The 17,542-nt window shown below is 60.4% G+C and overlaps 1 protein-coding gene across 2 annotated transcripts in view; it reads right to left on the reverse strand.

Annotated features, from left to right (window-relative positions):
- The window catches only part of IPO13 (importin 13), a 67,160-nt gene that overhangs the window by 1,632 nt on the left and 47,986 nt on the right, over positions 1 to 17,542 (reverse strand). For both annotated transcript variants that reach the window (XM_048862083.2, XM_048862082.2), the window contains exons 9-18: positions 16,214 to 16,240; positions 15,342 to 15,476; positions 14,545 to 14,688; positions 13,913 to 13,993; positions 12,632 to 12,769; positions 12,055 to 12,151; positions 10,103 to 10,155; positions 933 to 999; positions 708 to 766; positions 110 to 199 (exon numbers count right to left, since the gene is read on the reverse strand). In XM_048862083.2, the coding sequence (XP_048718040.2) occupies positions 110 to 199; positions 708 to 766; positions 933 to 999; positions 10,103 to 10,155; positions 12,055 to 12,151; positions 12,632 to 12,769; positions 13,913 to 13,993; positions 14,545 to 14,688; positions 15,342 to 15,476; positions 16,214 to 16,240 (891 nt within the window). The remainder of the gene's footprint in view (positions 1 to 109; positions 200 to 707; positions 767 to 932; positions 1,000 to 10,102; positions 10,156 to 12,054; positions 12,152 to 12,631; positions 12,770 to 13,912; positions 13,994 to 14,544; positions 14,689 to 15,341; positions 15,477 to 16,213; positions 16,241 to 17,542) is intronic.

The raw sequence follows: 17,542 nt of genomic DNA on the forward strand, positions 1-17,542 counted from the left end.
GTTGGCAGATAATACGTGCCCCAGGGTCTGCCCCCCAACTCCTGCTGTGCCCCCCGGGGCCCTGGCCCAAACCCTGCCCCTCCCCCATCTCCAGGGCCTGCCCCCTTACCTCCAGCACAGCCTGCAGCAGCAGCTTGCCATGCTCATGTACCACCTGCCCCACAGGGGGGACTTCTCCACACCGAGGCAGCAGCTCCGTCTGCAACAGGACAGGGGGAGTTCAGCTCAGCCCCAGAGACCAGCCCTTCAGGCAGCACCCAAGCAGTGGGCCCGGAGAGCCGCCATTCCCCCACCCCAGGGCACAGGGCGGTCACTTGCCTAGGAGCCCCCAAGCCCATCACCTCTAGCCCCTCCTCCGTAGCAGGGTCAGTGAATTTGGAGCAGAACCCAGAGAAGCCCCAGGGCCCAAAGGAGCAGGACACCCGGTGCCTGCAGAGCCACAGGGGAGGGGCACAGAACATTGCACGGCAGGGCCCAGCTGGTTACGGCACCCAACCCCAGGGTGCAGGGGACCCAGCTAGGGTCAGGGCACCAAGTCCCAGAGCTGCAGCAGGAGAGGAGCCCTGGTCATCTAAGCCTTCCTCCTCCATACCCAGGGATGGGGCCTGTCGGCCTGGGAGCCCCAGGGGAACAGCTCCCCCGAAGCAGGCCCCTGTAGTGCAGCCACACGACCAGCACCAGCCAGAGAGAGAAGCCACAACACTCACAAAAAAGCCACAGGAGGCTTTGACGGTCAAGGCCTCAGGGAACTTCAGGGAGAGGACACCTGAGGGGCAGAAACCATTGGGGTTAGCAGCCAGAAGAGCCACCCCTCCTCCCCAGGACACCCCCCACGCCTACCCCGGCCCTCTGCAGTCTCCCCACAAGGGGGTGGCAGTTCCCCAGAGGGTTTGGGGCTGGTTGCCACGGTCCTGGCTGCCAGGGCTACTCACCACACTGGAACACCGCTTGGACGTCCAGGGTGCTGCACAGGAACAGGTCGGGCTTCCTTTTGAGAGCCTGCAAAGCAGACACACAGCCACAATAACCCGCTCTGCAGAGCCAGCGGACAGAGCGAACCCAGAGCTCACCACTGCCCCATCACTGGGCACACACTTACCTGGTGCAGCCAGTCTGAAGAGCATCTTTCCCACAGCAGAAAGGGGAAAACCCATTTCCCCCAGAAAACACCCATCGAGCCCATCCCGGTGCTCCCCTAGGCCCTGGGACTCTGCGGCCAGCGGCCACGGCTGTTCCGTGCACACTGCTGGCACACGGACGCGGACGGAGCTTGTCTCTTCCCACCGCGGCAGAGGGACGCTGCCAGGGCTGAGCAGAGCCCGGCTCAGCAGGGGCGGTAGAAACACTCAGGTTTTGGCCACCCCTTTCCTTACGAAGAGAGGGGTTTCCCCTTGTGGGGCTAACGGGGTTTACCGGGTCAGAGTAACAGCCCTGCTTCCAGGCCACCAGGTCTGAACATGTCACCCCCTTACACCTTGGTTCTGGGGGGCAGAGATCAAGGGGGGGCCTGGAGAAGGGGAAGCAGCTCTAGGCTGCTTGGCATCTCCCGACTAGCAAGCGGCTCTGTAGCGTGAGGAGCTTCGGCCTTCTGCTGACTGGCAGGCTCAGATGTTTGCTGTTCAGCCACCCCCCTTGATGGGAGAGGTGCCCTACGCCCTGGCACGCCAGGCTACCTCCAGCCAGGTGGCTTGTGACACCCTCGCCGAGACACGGGCCTTCAGAGAAGAGGCAGGGGATTTCTGTCGCCAGTTAACGGGAAATGGAGGGATTCAAACCAAGCTGCTCTGGCGTGGGCCCAGCCCTCTCTAGGGCAGAGCCTCTGCCCAGCGGAAGAAAGCCAAGGACTTCCCTGATCCCAGAGCCCTCCCACGGTAGGAGGGACTGGCCGGGCAGAGGGGCAGCTTCGTATGCCGTTTCCACAGCCTGCAAGGGAGCCTGGAGGATACACTCTGCTGGCCTGGCTAGTGCCCAGCGCGGCCCACCAGCACCACGGACAGCGCAGCGGACCATCCTTCCCAGCCTGGTCACCGAGCAGCTGCAGCTCTCGATGCCCAGAGAAACACTGGCCAGCAGACAGGACCCACGCCCTGTGCACATAGCCGGAGGGTAGGGGCAAGCTACCAGTGACAAACACCAACCGGGAAACTGGCTTCTGCGCCGGCAGGCCTTTCACCAGCCTCTCGCTGAGCAGCGTGCCCAGCTACTGGGGCAGCCGCAGACCTAGACACCTGCCGCTGCCCGATTCCCATTGCCCTGGATCATGCCAGCCCCTCAGCATGCTGCAGGCTGGCAAGCAGCCCACCACCCGCGATCCCAACAGACTGCCCCCTGCCCTTCTCACAAGCTCTACCCTGGCCTCAGGATCTGCAGCGCGTCACCAGGCCTGAGCCAGCTGAGTGACAGGCCAGCCAGGAGCTGTGCGCCTCATAAACAGGGCTGGTTCTACAGCTGTGACGGGGGGGTCTGATTATGCAGGTGTGTATAGACAAACAGGACGCAGCTCTCCATGCCCCATGGCAGCCAGCAGCCCCGTCTGCTCACAGGGCAGTGGGAAAGGCTGGGATGTCTACCGTAAAAAATAAATAAAATAGTTCTCTGACCCTTCCCCTAGAGCAGCTGTGGTGACTGCACAGGGCTCTCCCCACATCAGAGCAGCGGGCTGGCTGGCCCGACATCCCTACGTGACAGGCCAACGGCCCGTGTTTGCAGGAAGTTGCACCTCTCTGTAGGATGGCATGGAAGTTTTGTGCTCTGAAGCGTGAGCACTGAGACCCCCCATTTCTAGCATAGTGTCGCTGCAGCTGTTCTCATCAATTTGGGACATCAGCCTCTGCTGACGGGCAGCTCCCCGCCTGCATGACCTGCTGCTGTGACCAGCGTCTCACTCTGCGAAGACTGACCTCTTGGGCACTACGGGAGTTGGCCAGTGACACAGGCCCGAGGAATGAGAGCCATCTACCCGGTCTGTGGGCCCACAGCACAGGTGTGCTATAAATCAAGCCGCGCAGCCTGCTGCTGGAACTAGATTTCTCTGCACTGGTTTGGGGCAGCTGACTTCCCTGCCTCCACCTCAGCCATGTACCATAATGCCACGGGAGACAGCTCAGTGTAACATTTGGATGATCCATCATATTCCTTGTATGTAGGCGCACTATCCATGCACATCCCGTGCGGTACACCCCCTTCATGTGGTCCCAGCCCCCACGTTCCAGCCTGCGCCCGACCATCTGCACAGCCATTGTACAGCTCCACAGCCTGAGCCCAAATCAGCTGACCCAGGAGGTGTGTGTAGATGTACCTTTCAGACCATGCTGGCGCCCAAAGCCCCAGAGAAGAGCCAGGCAAAGAGGGACACTCTGGAAGGGTGCAGGCCCGGAAGAGAGTGGAGCAGCACGCAGTAGAACAGGGGAGGAAGGCAGGCAGGCTGCAGCCAGAGGCCTGGGGAGCAGTTTCACAGCTGTGGCCATAGGAGACTCTGTCCTCCTCAGGGCAAGGCCGATGGGAGCAAGCCGAGTCCAGGAGAGGGCTCTGGGGGCACTTTGCACAGAGAATAGAGCCTTGGTCTCGCTGTCCCTTAGTGCAGTGGCCACAGGCCTGGCTTGTCAAATGAGGCAGAGCTGCTCCCTTTGGAGGATGGGGTAGGGCACAAAGAGGGAGCAGCCAGCTCTTGAGGGGACAAGCCGGTGGGAGCTGGGAAGCTCACCCGGGCAGGGGCCCCTCCAGGAAGGGCTCCTTGCTCAGAGGTAGCTGCTCTGTGGGTGGAGATGGAGAAGTGTTTCTAGGAGGCTCACAGGAGCCGTGGTGAGAACACAAGGGGCCAAACTGAAACTCCACTTCTCGACAGGCCCTTGCAAGCGGGCCTGAGACATGAGCAGCTGCCCAGATGGGCTCTGTAGCTGAGCTCCAAGGCAGCAGCAGTTCCTACAGAGCCCCGTAGCTGGGCCCCCTACTAAACCCAGCTTGGGGAAATCACCACACCCGTAAGGACAAACGCTTTGAGTCTCATGCCATGGAAAGAGCAGCCAGGCTGCCGATGGCTTGTGTGAAATGCCTTCTCTCTCTCAGGGATCAGCTGAGAGATGGGAGCAGGCAGTCAACCTCCAGCCCCGTAAGTTCATTAGCTCCACCTCCCATTGCAGCATGGCTCCTGACAGAGGGGAGTCCCCGGAGACGAGGCCATGGCCCAGCAGGGCCAAGGGTTGGGGAAGGCAATGAGAGTTACCCCCAGTCAGTACCCTCTGACCTACCTGGGAAAGGTCTGCCCAAGCCCCAAGCAATGGAAGAGGAAGGTGTGTGTCCGCCAGCTGTGGTGGGCGCACCAGGAGCTGCTTGCTGAGCTGGGACGGAGGCCCCACATGGAGCAGCATTGCCGAGGGTTGCAGGATTCAGCTGAGCGAAGGGATATTCTGCTCCTCCAATCTGCCTAGATCCAGCTTCCCACGGACGTAGGGGGCCAGCCAGGTCCAATGGGTGCGCTCTACTTGGGCGGAGATGTGGAGAGCCTGGGTGCCAAGGAAGAAGCTCTTGGGGCTGCCCAGGCAGTAACAGGCACTGCTGCCCAACTGCGACATCCTGTTTGAATCAAGTGTGGTGGAGAAAGTGCAAAGGGGCTGGGGCCCTCTGGACTCTCTCTGGGAGCTCACGCCCCAGTCCTGTCCCCTTTGGGCAGGCTGGCATCCGCTGGGATTCTGGGTGAGGCTTCCTGGACGTCACATGACTCCCCAGCAGCCCCCATCCCAGAGACTGACAGACTAGGACGGAGAGCACCACCAGGCCAGAGAGGAGGAAGGCCTGGAGGGGCCTCACCTGCAGCACAGTCCTGAGCCCCTGGCCTGCTGACACATGTGGACAGGAAAGGCAGGCCTGGAACATGCCCGGGGCCTTGGAGGCACTGCTGAATGGAAGGAGGGGCTCTGCTGCACCAGGAACCGGGCCCCCAGGCAGCTCAAAGCTTGGGAAGGAGCAAGAGTGCGCTTCTTCCTGCTGCTGACAGACGGCTCTGCTGAGACAGAGCCAGTGGGAATGAGGGCTGCCCAGACAATGAAAAACATGGCCTCTACTCCTTCTCCAGACTAGGGGCTAAGGGGAGGGGAGTCTGATCTGTGTCCCACAGGGCCAGCATAATGCAAAGGAGGCAGGGGGGCCCCATGCTGGTGTCGGAGCAACCGCTCCCACGTGCACCCGCTGAGTCTGAGCGGGAGGCAGAGCCCTCAGCCAGAAACCCAAACACTCTGGGTGGCTTCGGGCTCAAGGCATCCACATTGGTCTGGAGGCACAAGTGCTTCTGGACTTTATAAAGCACATGGCAGACATGGCCAGAGGCTTGCTCAGGTTGGGAGGAGACCCCAGTCCCAAGCAGAATAATAGAAAAGCAGGCCTGGGTTCAATTGATAAAGAATGGGGATGTAATCAATGCCAGCCTGCACGGCTTTATGGAAAGCAGGCTCCGCTACACAAATTGGATTCCATTCTTTGCTGAGACCACAAGTCCGGCTGATGAAGGTGAGTGCACAGATGGAACATTTTGACTTTTGTAGACGTTTGGCATGAAATTCGGATTAAAAACTAGCACTACACACCTTCAAGAAAGCACATGATAAATGGGTTAAGAACTAGTTAACTTCTCTTTCTCCTCCCCAACACGTGCCATAAAAATCCATGTTCTGGAAACATGCGGGAACCCAAGGTTTCATGAATCTGCTGCTCTCTCACTTCTGGTGTGTAGTGCTCCTATAGGCTGGCACCTAGAATGTTTGGGTTAGTATAAGAAAGTGAAAAAAATAAATAAATATAAACTAGATTTATACATACTAAATAAATGACTGCCAGAAGCTGGGAATGGGCGACAGGGGATGGATCACTGCCCAGCTCTGTTCCTTCCCTCTGGGGCACCTGGCATCAGCCCGTCGGAAGACGGGATATTGGGCTAACTGGACCACTGGCCTGACCCAGTCTGGCCATTCTCATGTTGTCATGTTCTTAAAGAAAAGAATTGGCTGGCTGACAGAACTCATCAAATGGGGTGTTTCTAGTGGAGTCCCCCAGGAACCAGCTCGAGGCCTGACACCATCGTCAGTGGCCTGGAAGTAAACACAGAATCACTGCTGAGAAGATCTCTGGGTGGCACGAAGTCTGGCAGCATGTTAAGTAATGAGGACAGGACAGTCATATGGAGCAAACCGGATGGCTCGACAAGCTGGGCCCAGGGAACCAAGCCGAATGCAAAATCATCCATCAGAGAACAAGGAATGCCTGCCGCCCTTGCAGCCTGGGGCGATATCCTGGAAAGCAGGATCCAGTGGTCATAGCAGACAAGCCACTCAATAGGAGCTCCCAGTGCCCTGCCGTGGCACAAAGGGATAAAGCCACAGAAGAGCAGGGAGTGGGAGTAGGGCGGGGATTACAGCTCTGTACGCCGCAATGGCAAGACTCACATTGGCACACTGCATCCTGCACCGGGAGCCACATTTTTAAAAGGATGTGGAAAAACTGAAGAGGGTGCAGGAAAGAGCCACAAAATTGTTTGGAGGGCTGGAGGAAATGCCTGACAGTGAGAGATTTAAAGAGCTCCGTCTGTTCAGTTTATCAAAACAAAGGCCGAGAGTTGACCTGACAACTATCTGCAGGTACCTTCCTGGGGAGAAAATCCCAAGTACTGAAGGGCTCTTGAACCAAGCAGAGAAAGGCTGGCCAAGGACCCAGGGCTGGAAGCTGAAGCCAGACAAATTCAGTCAGAGATCAGGCCCAGGTTTTGAATGGGGAAGGTGATTAACTGCTGGACCAAAGTGCCTGGGCAACGGTGGATTCTCCGTCAGAAATCAGCTGCACTTGGATGTGGTGAGTGAGGCCCGTCCAGGCCCACGTCGTCAGACCAGCTCCTGGAATCAGAGTCCTCAGGAGGAGGAGATTTTGCCTTCCTCTGCACGAGGCAATTCCTCAGAGTCTGTGTAGAGAAAGAGGTGGCCAGAGAAGTGGTGGCCGCTACGGCTAGGACAAGCCGGAAGGGCTTGGGAGACTGCATTAAAACACGTGGCCTTCAGCTGTAACCTGTGGCGGAGAAACGCTGTGCCCCATGGAGAGGCTGCATGGGGCTGCCAGAGAGGGGCGAGGAAGGGCAGGGGGATGATGAGCATCCAACAGATGCTGAGGCAGAGGCTGGCTTTGGGAGGGGTGGGGTGCAGTCGCTGCATCTCCCACCTGACCCTAACAGCCACCCCTGATGCGGAGTCCTTCCCTCCACAGACAGAGATGCTGGGGCAGGCAGGAGAGAGATGTTCCCAGGAGAAATAGACACTGTGCCAGCTGCCAGCAGTGCTCCTGGGGGCAGGAAGGCTGGGCGCATGGGCATCCACCAAGTTCTGGTGGGGCGGGGGCAATGCCCAGAGAAATCTGCTCTTTCCAGCCTTGGGAGGTCAGCGGGTGTGGCATTATCCAGGATGGGCGGAGGAGCCAGGCTGCGCCTTTGCTGCATCCCTGCACAGAGGAGGGGTCACGGCAGCTTGGGAGGGCTCAGAGGAGACTCAACATTTTCAAGACACCGCAATAGTCTCATGACTGTTATGGATTTCAGTGGGAAGTGACCAGCCCCTGGGAAGTCCCTCTCGCGTCAGGTGGGTAGAAGTAGGCTGGGGTCAGAAGGCTGAGTTTCAAAACACCACATTTATATATTAGTTTTCATTACACCAATGTCAGGCAAAGTGAATCTGTGAAATGCAAGATAATTCACCGCCCACTCCCTTGCCAGCTCCACTCACTAGAGGGGGCAGCTGGACAATCTACAGGGGAAAGCCAGGGCGGGCAGGAAGTTGGCAGGAAACTGGTAGCCGGGAATGCTAGGAAGAGCTCAGGAGGGCTGCCAGGACGCCCCCCGCACTAACTGCCCCGTTCCAGCACCAGCCAGTTCTGCACTTGAACGAACTGGGCACATTTCAGAGGCACAAGGGCGCTGGCTGAAGCTCTAGCACAAGGCCCCCACCCCACTCCCCTCCACGCTGCACTCGAGATCCCAGGCCCCGGCTGCCCAGTGCTCTTGCTGGCTGCAGGGTACAGCAGCTAGGGCAGAGGCTGGGAGGTGCCGCACAGCTGGAAAACAAAAGCCAAGTGGTGACTGGGCTTGTATTGTTCTATGCTGGAGAGCGCAGGAGGAGGGAGCGGAGCTCAGTGAGCAGCAGCGCAGGACAGACGTACCTGTATCTGCAGCCCACTGCAGTGTGTGCTCCAGCCACGCGGGTTTGTGGGGCCCAGACACATGCGCTGGTGCATCACTGTGCAGGCAGACAGAGCACCTGTAAGAACATCAGACTGGAGGAAGCAGCTGGTGCCAGCATTCCCCACAGAGGGCGGGTCCCGGGCACCACACACTGGAGCCTGGCAGCCCTGGCCTGGGGGCTAGGGGTTGTGACTCGCTGACCAGCCTGGCTCTCCTGGAGCAGCAGGTGCCGTCTCGATCCGCTCCCAATGGCGGACATGGCCACGGCAAGTGAGCCAGCCAGGCTGGACCCACACACGACTCAGCTTGTGTCGCAGCGGGCCATGGGGCCCGCTCATCGCAACTGCGTCCAGCCCAACCTTACCCCACCGACTGCCTAGGCCAGCCCATGGCCACCATGTCTGTAGGGCCCGGAGGCTGGGCTCCAGCCGACCCAGTCAGGAGGCTGCTCCACCCGTCAGTCCGGAGAGGCCCGGCCCAGCTCCTGGCAGTGCAGGCACACATCAAAGGCCTGGCCATTTTGTTACTGAGGAGAGCAGCGTGCCAGCTCCTTGGTGGGGCTTCTTCAAACCCACCATGAGGGCGAGGCCCAGGCCAATTCCAGGCCCTGGTGAGAGGTCCCCCTGTCCTGGGAAGTGGGAGCTGCACACAGCATTGCGCCCAGAGGCTGCCCTGCTCCTGCTGAGGGTGTCAGAGGTTCCCTTTGGGTGGGGCGAGGTGCCAGCGTTCTGTCTCCCCGAGAGGTGTATATACACACCAGCATAACACAGACCCCTGCCTCCACGCAGCGCTGCGCTCCAGCCCCTCCAAACCACGGGTGCTCTGACAGCTGGGCTGGCTCGGACAGTGCCCCTTGTGACGGCAGCCGGTGCTGCCTCTGGCGAAGCAGGCCTTTCACGCTGCCACGCGGCAGGGCCAGAGCTCTCAAAGCCCTGCGTGGCCCAGCCTCCGGCGGGCGGGAGCCTGCCCTCACCTCGAGACTCAGCAGCCAAGAGAAAGGCACCGAGCCCAGAGATCTGAAGAGGGTCGGCCAGCACATGTTGTGTCAGAGACCTGCAGACACCAACTCTGCCGTCCCTGGGACAGACCGCCCTGACTCCGCCCCATCTGCTCCCGTGCCAAAGAGCCAGGCAGCATCCCCCATGCGGCTTCAGGGCCTGCCCTCAGAAACTGCATTTCCAGCACCACCCTGTGCTCGGGTCTCAGCATCCCCGAGCCAGTGCCCCAGCGTGAGAGCAGGCTGCGGGTGGGCGGCACAGGACGAGTGCAGGGCTCTCCCCGAGCCGGACGCCAGGCGGCAGAAGAGGCTCCCTGGACCCACGGGGCAGACAGGCTGGCGCCCAGCTGCCACCACAGACATCTCGCTCCCGTCACCCGATGGCTCCAGACTGAACCCCAGATGCTGCTCCCCCTGCAGGCTTAGAGGGAGACTGCCTCGCTAAAGGGCAGTTTGGGGCCACGCTGCAATGGCTGGGGTCGCTACTCCCAACAAGAGAGCCATCTAGCTAGGCTGGACTCGGCTCCAGAGGACCTCCCACGTGGCAGAGAGGCAGCTGGAGGAGTGGAACACGCTCTAGTTTTCTTGAGAACAAGTCTGAGCTCGGAGCAGCACGAGGTATCCCGTCCCGGCTCCGGCCGCCCCCCCCAGCATTTCGCCGGGAGGCGGCAGCTCCAAGGCTCCTGCAGAGCAGGGCACTGCCTGGGGGATGGCGCAAACCCAGAACTAAAGGAGAATGTTTTGTTTTCAACTTCCACGGAAACAGATGGAGAAACTCGATATTCAACTAAAAGGAAAAAAACGTTGTCAACAGAAAGCTAAAAATAGGTTTAAATTGAATTAAATAAGAGAAAGAGAGAGAACAGAAAGTGAATGAATAAGAAACTAAAACACACCTGTGCCAGGAGTTGCATAAATGAATCAACAATATCAGGATGATCCCTGGGCCCTAAAAATATAATAAAGATGTAACTTAAGAGAAAATCATACAAACAGCAACTCAACATCATATAGTTATGTGATACGGAAAGAATTTACAAGTGAAAACAGGAGTGTGGGGGGACAGGGGAGGGGTGCGAGGGGGGAGGAGGGGGGACATGAGCAGCTTGAAGCAAGTTAAAGAAACAAAACATACAAAAATCATGAAACTGGAGAACCCAAGAACAAAAAGAAACCGCAAAAGAAAGGGTCCGAAGCCCCCAGGGACTGCGGCCAAGCGCCCAGGAGGAGCTCTTCGTGTCTTGGAGAGGAGGAGGAGTGGAGGAGGAGCGGGGGCACTAGCTGGGCACCATCTCCACGAGGAGAATTAGAGCGTTTGCATTGGGGGACTGAACGGACGTCTGCAAAACCATTCAGTCCTGAAAAATAACTGCAAATAAATGACAAACCTCAGCAAGTGCTCAACAGGCCAGGAGGGGGCTCAGGCTCCCGAGTCACCGGATTCTCCGGCACAGCCACCCTCCCCGGCCCTGCTCCCCAGACGCTCGGCTGGCTTTGCGATCCGCTCTGTGTGCAGGAAGCCGAGAGCCAGCTCCCCGCCTCCCTTCTGTGCTTGCGCTCTCAGCTTCGAGAACTCCACGGCACGGCCACCTGGCCTCTGATTCTACACAAGCCTCTCTCAGCTAACACAGGTCAGGCATTCAGTCCAGCTCCCTGTGCAGGCCCGGCCAGCACGCGCACACAGAATCCACTTGCTCGGCTCAGGGCTGTTTGCCACAGAACAGGGTCCCCAGCTCCTGAAGGGGGTGAAGCCCCTGTGGCCAGGGGGTGCTGAGCTGCACTCGGGCAGGAGGTCTCCCCTGGTGCTGGTTCGGCAGCTTTGGACCGTGCTCATTTCCCAGCCCTTTGAAACGAGTGAGGCTCTCTACCCACCGCTCCTCAGAGCCAGGACCATCGCTGCCCTGGGCCAAGAGCTTCTACTGGACATAGACACGCCACGCCCCCCCCCCCCCCCCAAAGCTGCTCCCACTGACATAAGCAGAGTTCTGCACAGACTTCCAGGGGAGCAGGCCCAGCCGTTTTGACAGAGACCCAGAACTACATCATTAGCACAGGCCCCTCACCCCAGCAAGCCCCCTTGGGCTCGGGACACACCACGCCGGGGAGGGCCCTTGCCTCGCCCCAGTGCAGGGCTGGCTGCATGTCCCCAAACCCAAGCACAGCTGACATGGTCCGAGAGGCCAGGGGGCCCGTGCACCCGGTGCCCCCAGTGAGAGAGAGCTGCTCCAGAGCTCCTAGCTCCACCACACCCCAGGGGAACAGAACTCCTGAGAGCTCAGCTCCGGGCTGAGTCGGGGGCGACCCTGCCCCTAAGGAATCCAGGCTCTGGGGTTGGCCCATGGAAGGGGAGCAGGAGCTTTGAAGAGGGATGTCCCTGTCTCCTCCTGCACCTGCTGGATGCCGGGGTGACTAGAACGCCACTGGCCTGTGAGAACCACCCCAATACCAGCTTTACATTAACCCTTTGATGCCAGCCAGCACTACACGTCCCATGAAAGCAGCCCAGGCACGGCTAGAACTGCCAGCAGGGCCGCTCCCCACTGCAGGGCACCACCAACCCTGGACTGAGGCTCTGCTTTCCTGCAACGTACACCAGCCCCCAGGGATGTGCTCTCAGCAGCTTGCGTGGGGCTGGGCTGTGAGCCGAACTCACAGTTCTGTACTGGGGGGAGGAGACGTCTGTCACTTCCACTGGGCCGGAGGGGAAGGGACCCGCCTCCCAGGAGCAGAGGGGGCCCCGTGAGCTCGGCTAGGACTGAAAATGGCCATTTCTGGGAAGACACCCGAGAGCCCATGCATGTAACAGGCTGACCAGGCCCCCAGCAGGAGGGAGAGTTCGTACACGTACCTTGCTGGAAGAGGGTGAGTGTGACGGAGGTGACGAGCAGGAAGAGGGCTTTGATGGGAGGGAAGTGGGCAGGCTCGTGAGCAAAGATGTGAACCAGCTGGAAGAGAGAGAGGAATGGAAGCTATGGGTGGCCTGTGAGCCACCCAGGGCTGCAGGGAGTCTAGACAGAGCAGCAAGCCCAGCTGCAGGCCTTGCTTTGTCCCCAGCACGCGCACTGCAGGGGCACACCAGCAGCAAGCGCTCTAGCCCAGCACGCAAAGCAATGCCCTGCCTGCTTCCAGGCTGGACGGGCAGAGACACCCCTGCCCTTCCCCGCTTACAGGGAGCTGGAGGCCAAGGGAGCAGCTGTGGGGTCACCTCTACAACACAGACTGCTCTCCTAGGTCAGGGGATCAGCCCCAGCAGCACGGCTGGATCATAAGGCCTGCGTGGGATGCCCTCGTGCAGCAGGAGCAAGAGAGGCAACTGGCGAGAAGCGAACAGGCCAAGCCAGCAAAAACAGCAAGTGGGGTTCTGGCCCCAGATCTGAAATCCCAGTGCCTGGCACACGCTGTGGCCAGGCAGCACTGACATGTACCTGCCGAGTGAGGTCCAGCGCAGACGCTTGGGGGATGGTGCTGTACATCTGACCCAGCATCTCACACAGCTGGGGAACCATGGGGGCAAAGTCATCAAGCAGGGTCTTCACGGACTTCTCAAAGATGGCGCAGACGGACTGCAGAGACAGGAGGGGCCTTGTGAATCACACTTCAAAGCACACACCCAGCACCACGCAGGGCAGAACAGGTCCAGTGGGAGGGAAGGAGCCAGCATTACGGGCTCAGAGACTAGCCAGACCGAGAAGCATATTGCATTGTGCAGATTAACTTAATTGGCAATGCACCTCCCTCCCTCCACCCAGTATCCCAGTCCTGGGCTCCCCACTGCTCATCTGGTGCCCCTCACTCCCGACCCACAGCCTCTGCTATTCCAGCCCTGGGCTCCCCACACACAGCTCTGCCAGTGCCCCTCACTCTGACCCACAGCCTCTGCTATTCCAGCCCTGGGCTCCCCACAGCTCATCCGGTGCCCCTCACTCCCAACCCACAGCTCCTGCTATCCCAGCCCATCCGGTGCCCCTCACTCCCGACCCGCAACCCTTGCTATTCCAGCCCTGGGCTCCCCACAGCTCATCCGGTGCCCCTCACTCCCGACCCACAGCCCTTGCTATTCCGGCCCTGGGCTCCCCACAGCTCATCCGGTGCCCTTCACTCCCGACCCACAGCCCCTGCTATCCCAGCCCATCCGGTGCCCCTCACTCCCGACCCACAGCCCCTGCTATCCCAGCCCATCCGGTGCCCCTCACTCCCGACCCACAGCCCTTGCTATCCCAGCCTTGGGCTCCCCACACACAGCTCTGCCAGTGCCCCTCACTCCCGACCCGCAGCCCCTGCTATTCCAGCCCTGGGCTCCCCACAGCTCATCCGGTGCCCCTCACTCCCAACCCAAAGCTCCTGCTATCCCAGCCCATCCGGTGCCCCTCACTCCCGACCCACAACCCCTGCTATCCCAGCCCTGGGCTCCCACACACAGCTCTGCTGATGCCCCTCACTCCCAACCTGCAGCCCTTGCTATCCCAGCCTTGGCCCCCCCTCCTCCAGCTCTGCCAGCAACTCCCGATCCGCAGCCCCCTGCTATCCCTGCCCAGGGTTCCCCCAGCTCTGCCGGTGCCCCTCAATCTGCAGAACAGAAAGGCTCTGCCCACAGCAGGTGGCCGGTGGTGTCACCCAGCGCCCTGCCCATCCCTGCCGATCGGACTGCCCTCTCTGGGTGAGGCTGCACTGCGGCACATCAGTCTGACCCAGCAGGTGCCAGTTACCTCCACCACCTGGGCATCGTTCAGCCACTTGCTCAGAACCTTCTGGATGAGCTGGAAGACTTGCTGCAGAACCACCACCACCTGCAGGGAGGAGAGGGAACAGCCCAGTCACTCGGCTATACCGCACCCAGCTGCCCTACCGGAGTCCCCTGTCACGGACAGGGCTCTGCTCACTTCTGGGATTTGTGTGGATGGTGGGTGTTAAACAAGGCCCAGACTCAAACCCTTGCGCATTCAGAGACTGCAACACCCTTCCCTCCTCCACACCAGACAGACGTCTCCCCCACCAGATGGGCAACCCACAATGCAGCCACCAGCCAGAGCAGCCACCAAGGATCCTACTAAAGCCCACTGCGCTCAGCAAGGCAGGAGAGGCGAGGAAAGCAGCGCAGCTGGATTCCCAGCACCATCATCAACAAGACATGACCTGCATTAGCTACCTCTCCATTGCCTGGCTGTACCAGCCTCACGCAGCCAGCCTGCAGGGGTGGCTCTGGATGGGCTGCAGGCCAGCTGCTCCATAGGCTGGTGAAGGTGACAGTGAGACAGCCCCAGCAGGGCTGCCCTTTGCTCAGAGCCTGTCACTAAGGGAGGGTGGGGAAGCGTTGGAGCCTAACATCTGCTGCACCTACCGGGTTGGGTCCCTGCGGCATGGGCAGCTTCTTGACCTCTGTGCTCTCGTGGTCGTCGTCATGGTGGCTGATGTCCAGCGTGGTGAAGAGGTTGGAGAGCAGGCCCAGGATGTGGATGATGGCCAGTTTGTTGGAGGGGTTGGGCTGGGCAGGGGAAGCAAAGCCATCAGCCCCAGGCTGCCCACACATGGGACAGAGCCTCTCCCAGCCCAGAACCGCACTGGGATTCCCGCAGACAGCCCCACCCAAGTCACTCCCCACACCTGGTCAAGGGCCAATGCACCCCCCACCTTCACCCCACCACACCCTCCTACCAGCACAACTCCCAGCTGAGGAGCCCCAGTGACTTCAGGGAGCCCCGTGTACTTCCCCTGGATGGAGCAAAGTCCCAGCTGTTGGCAGCAGCAGGAGGGGGGGAGAGAGCCGTCACGGACACTTGCTGTGAGCCAGGCCAGGTGGCAGAGCTAACACGCAGCCTGTCTGGCACCAGTCTGCCCCATGACACGACCCCGAGGGGCCAGGGAACTGCTGCCCATGAGAGCCCAGGGAGTCTCTGGTGCAGAGGATGGAGGCTTGCAGATCCATGGGGGCAGCAAAGGCAACCTGCACCCCATGGCGAGGGCTCCGCATCTCTGGGTCTGACGGGGGGCTATGCTGGGAGGAAAAGCACCTTTTGTTCAGCAGCTCCTCCCTCCAAAGGGAGCCTCGGCCAGCCAAGCTGGGAGTGGGGCCGGGCAGGGCTAAGGGCAGCAGCAGAACTGGCCAGAGAGGAGGAACCCCAGGGGCTGGGGACTCACTGTTTCGTCAGCCAGCTTCTCCAGCTGCTGGATGTAGGGAGTGATGAGAGAATGCAGGTTCTTCAGGATCTCCTCCACTTGCAGCGCCGAGAGCAGGAAGCCCAGAGCCTGCATCAGCCACATGCACTGACTGGTCTGGGGAGAAGATTTGGGGGACAGGTCATGGCCCAGCCTGTCACCTTCAAGCCCCTGCCCTGAGCACACACTGTGGCCAGCACTTTGTAAGAGCTCTGGGCCAGGGGAGAGGCCAGGGCACTCTGGTGTGCTGCAGCACCCTGCCGGGACTGAGAGGCCCAGCACTGACAAGATATGCTAGGGGTGCCTGCCCCGAGCTGGGTAGAGGGACAGCCATGTCCCAAACAACAACAATCGCGCTCTGGCTGCCACCTGCCTCTGCTAACTCATCTCTGGGCTGACATCTGCCCTCTGCCTGCCTGCTTGAAAGGATCCCCTCCCGCTGAATGGGCTAGGTGGAGAGGTTCCTGTCTGGACAGAGGTAGAGACCTGCCATCCCCTCTTGCCGGGGGTGACTGGTGGGCAGCCCCCAGAGTGGCAGGGAGCCATCACAGACGCTAAGGTCAGGGGAACTGTGAGGCCCATTCCAGGCTGGCTCCTGTGTCACACCGAGTCCCTTTCTGCAATGCCGTTTGCTTCCAGGTCAAGCTAGGGAGGCAGCCTGGAGACAAGAGCTGTGCCACCGAGGCAACCGTAAGGTCGCCCTGTGGACCATGCTTTCCCACGACTGCCTTGGGCTTTCCCCATCCAGGTCTCTGTCCTTCTCTGCCTTGCCAGGATGCTGAGCTGTGCCATGGGAGCAGGGCCCCTGGGTGAGCCTGGTGGCACTACCGAAGAGGGGAAGGAGCATGCCTTACCTTGTGGATCTGCTTCATTAACACGTCCTGAAAGGGAGAGAGAGAGAGACTGAATCTCGGGAGGGCAAGCTACAACTGCTGAGCAAATTCAACTCTGTGCCGCCTGGCAGACAGGAACGGCGCGTGGCTCTCCATGCACCCGAGCGCTGCTGGGGCCCCCTCACAACCAGCAGGAGGAGGAGGAATTAAATCCATCCCTCTTTCCCCAGCAGAGCCTCCTGAGCCAGGACAGGGGCTCTCCAGCCGATTCCGTTCCCCTGTGCAGTGACGGGTGCTGGGGAGCCCCAGGGTTGGGTCAGAGCACAGCAGGATTGCAGGGCCAAAACCCGCGCTTCCCTTGGTGCCACCTGAACACCGGCTTGTCGACCAGACCAGACCAGCTGCAGGCCCCGCAGGAGTGCACAGAACCTGCTCTGCACCTGACCAAAGTCTCCCACCAGACCCAAAACAATTTACCCTGGCCCTGGCTGTGGGGCTGAACCGGGCCAAGCTCTGGAGCCCCAGGGACTCGCACCTGCTGGCCCTATCAGTCCAAGTCCCAGAGGAAGGTCAGCAGCCGATCTGGGCGCTCAGAGCTTTCCCGCTGCACCTGACCCCGTGCTGTGGCCCAGTTACGTGGCTGGACAACTCAAGCCGCCCCCCCCGTCTCACAGCTCTCCCGGAGGGGACGTGCTGATGCTAGGTGTGCACCAGTCTGTGCTCTGAGTGTCGGCCCCGCAGCGCCAGGGCGGAGTGAGCCCTGGGCTCTAGGGGCAGGGCCTTCCTTGGTTTCTAACAGCCAGGACGGGGCTCCTGTGAGCTCCTGACCTCTACCTGCCATTTTCTGCTCACAGGTAGGGCACAGCGGTAGCCCCAAGGCAGCCCTGGAAGAGCTGGGCAGGGCATAAGGCTGGACAAGGAGCAAACGAACCCACTCTTTGCTCCTAGATCTTTAATGCACAGAGCGGCTGATCTCTGGCACCGAGCAGGCCCCAGGGAACACCCCACAGCGGCACTGCAGAAGGGAGCTCAGCAGGCAGCTTAAGAAGTGCTGGGCTTCCCTGATAGGTGCCTCCTTCAGGGCTCAGGAAGCAGCCCTCTGGGTGGGCAGGGCCCCTCCTCGTGGCGTGGAGAACAGTCCCCACCGAATGCAGCACCACCAGGCCCAGGCTGAATTCAGTGCAGTCCAGCCCCCCTCGCTGGTGTCACTGGCTCAGTGGCCTGGCAAGTCGTCTCCCCAGTACTACTCCGCTGTCCACTTCTGCTCCCTAGCCCGATGCTGCCCTTGCACCCTTGGGCCAGTGCAGGGTACATGGGCCTATGCTGGGCAGCCCCACCCCCCTCCCTGCC

This window comes from Caretta caretta, chromosome 8 (assembly GCF_965140235.1).
Source record: "Caretta caretta isolate rCarCar2 chromosome 8, rCarCar1.hap1, whole genome shotgun sequence".
Classification (NCBI taxonomy): domain Eukaryota; kingdom Metazoa; phylum Chordata; order Testudines; family Cheloniidae; genus Caretta; species Caretta caretta.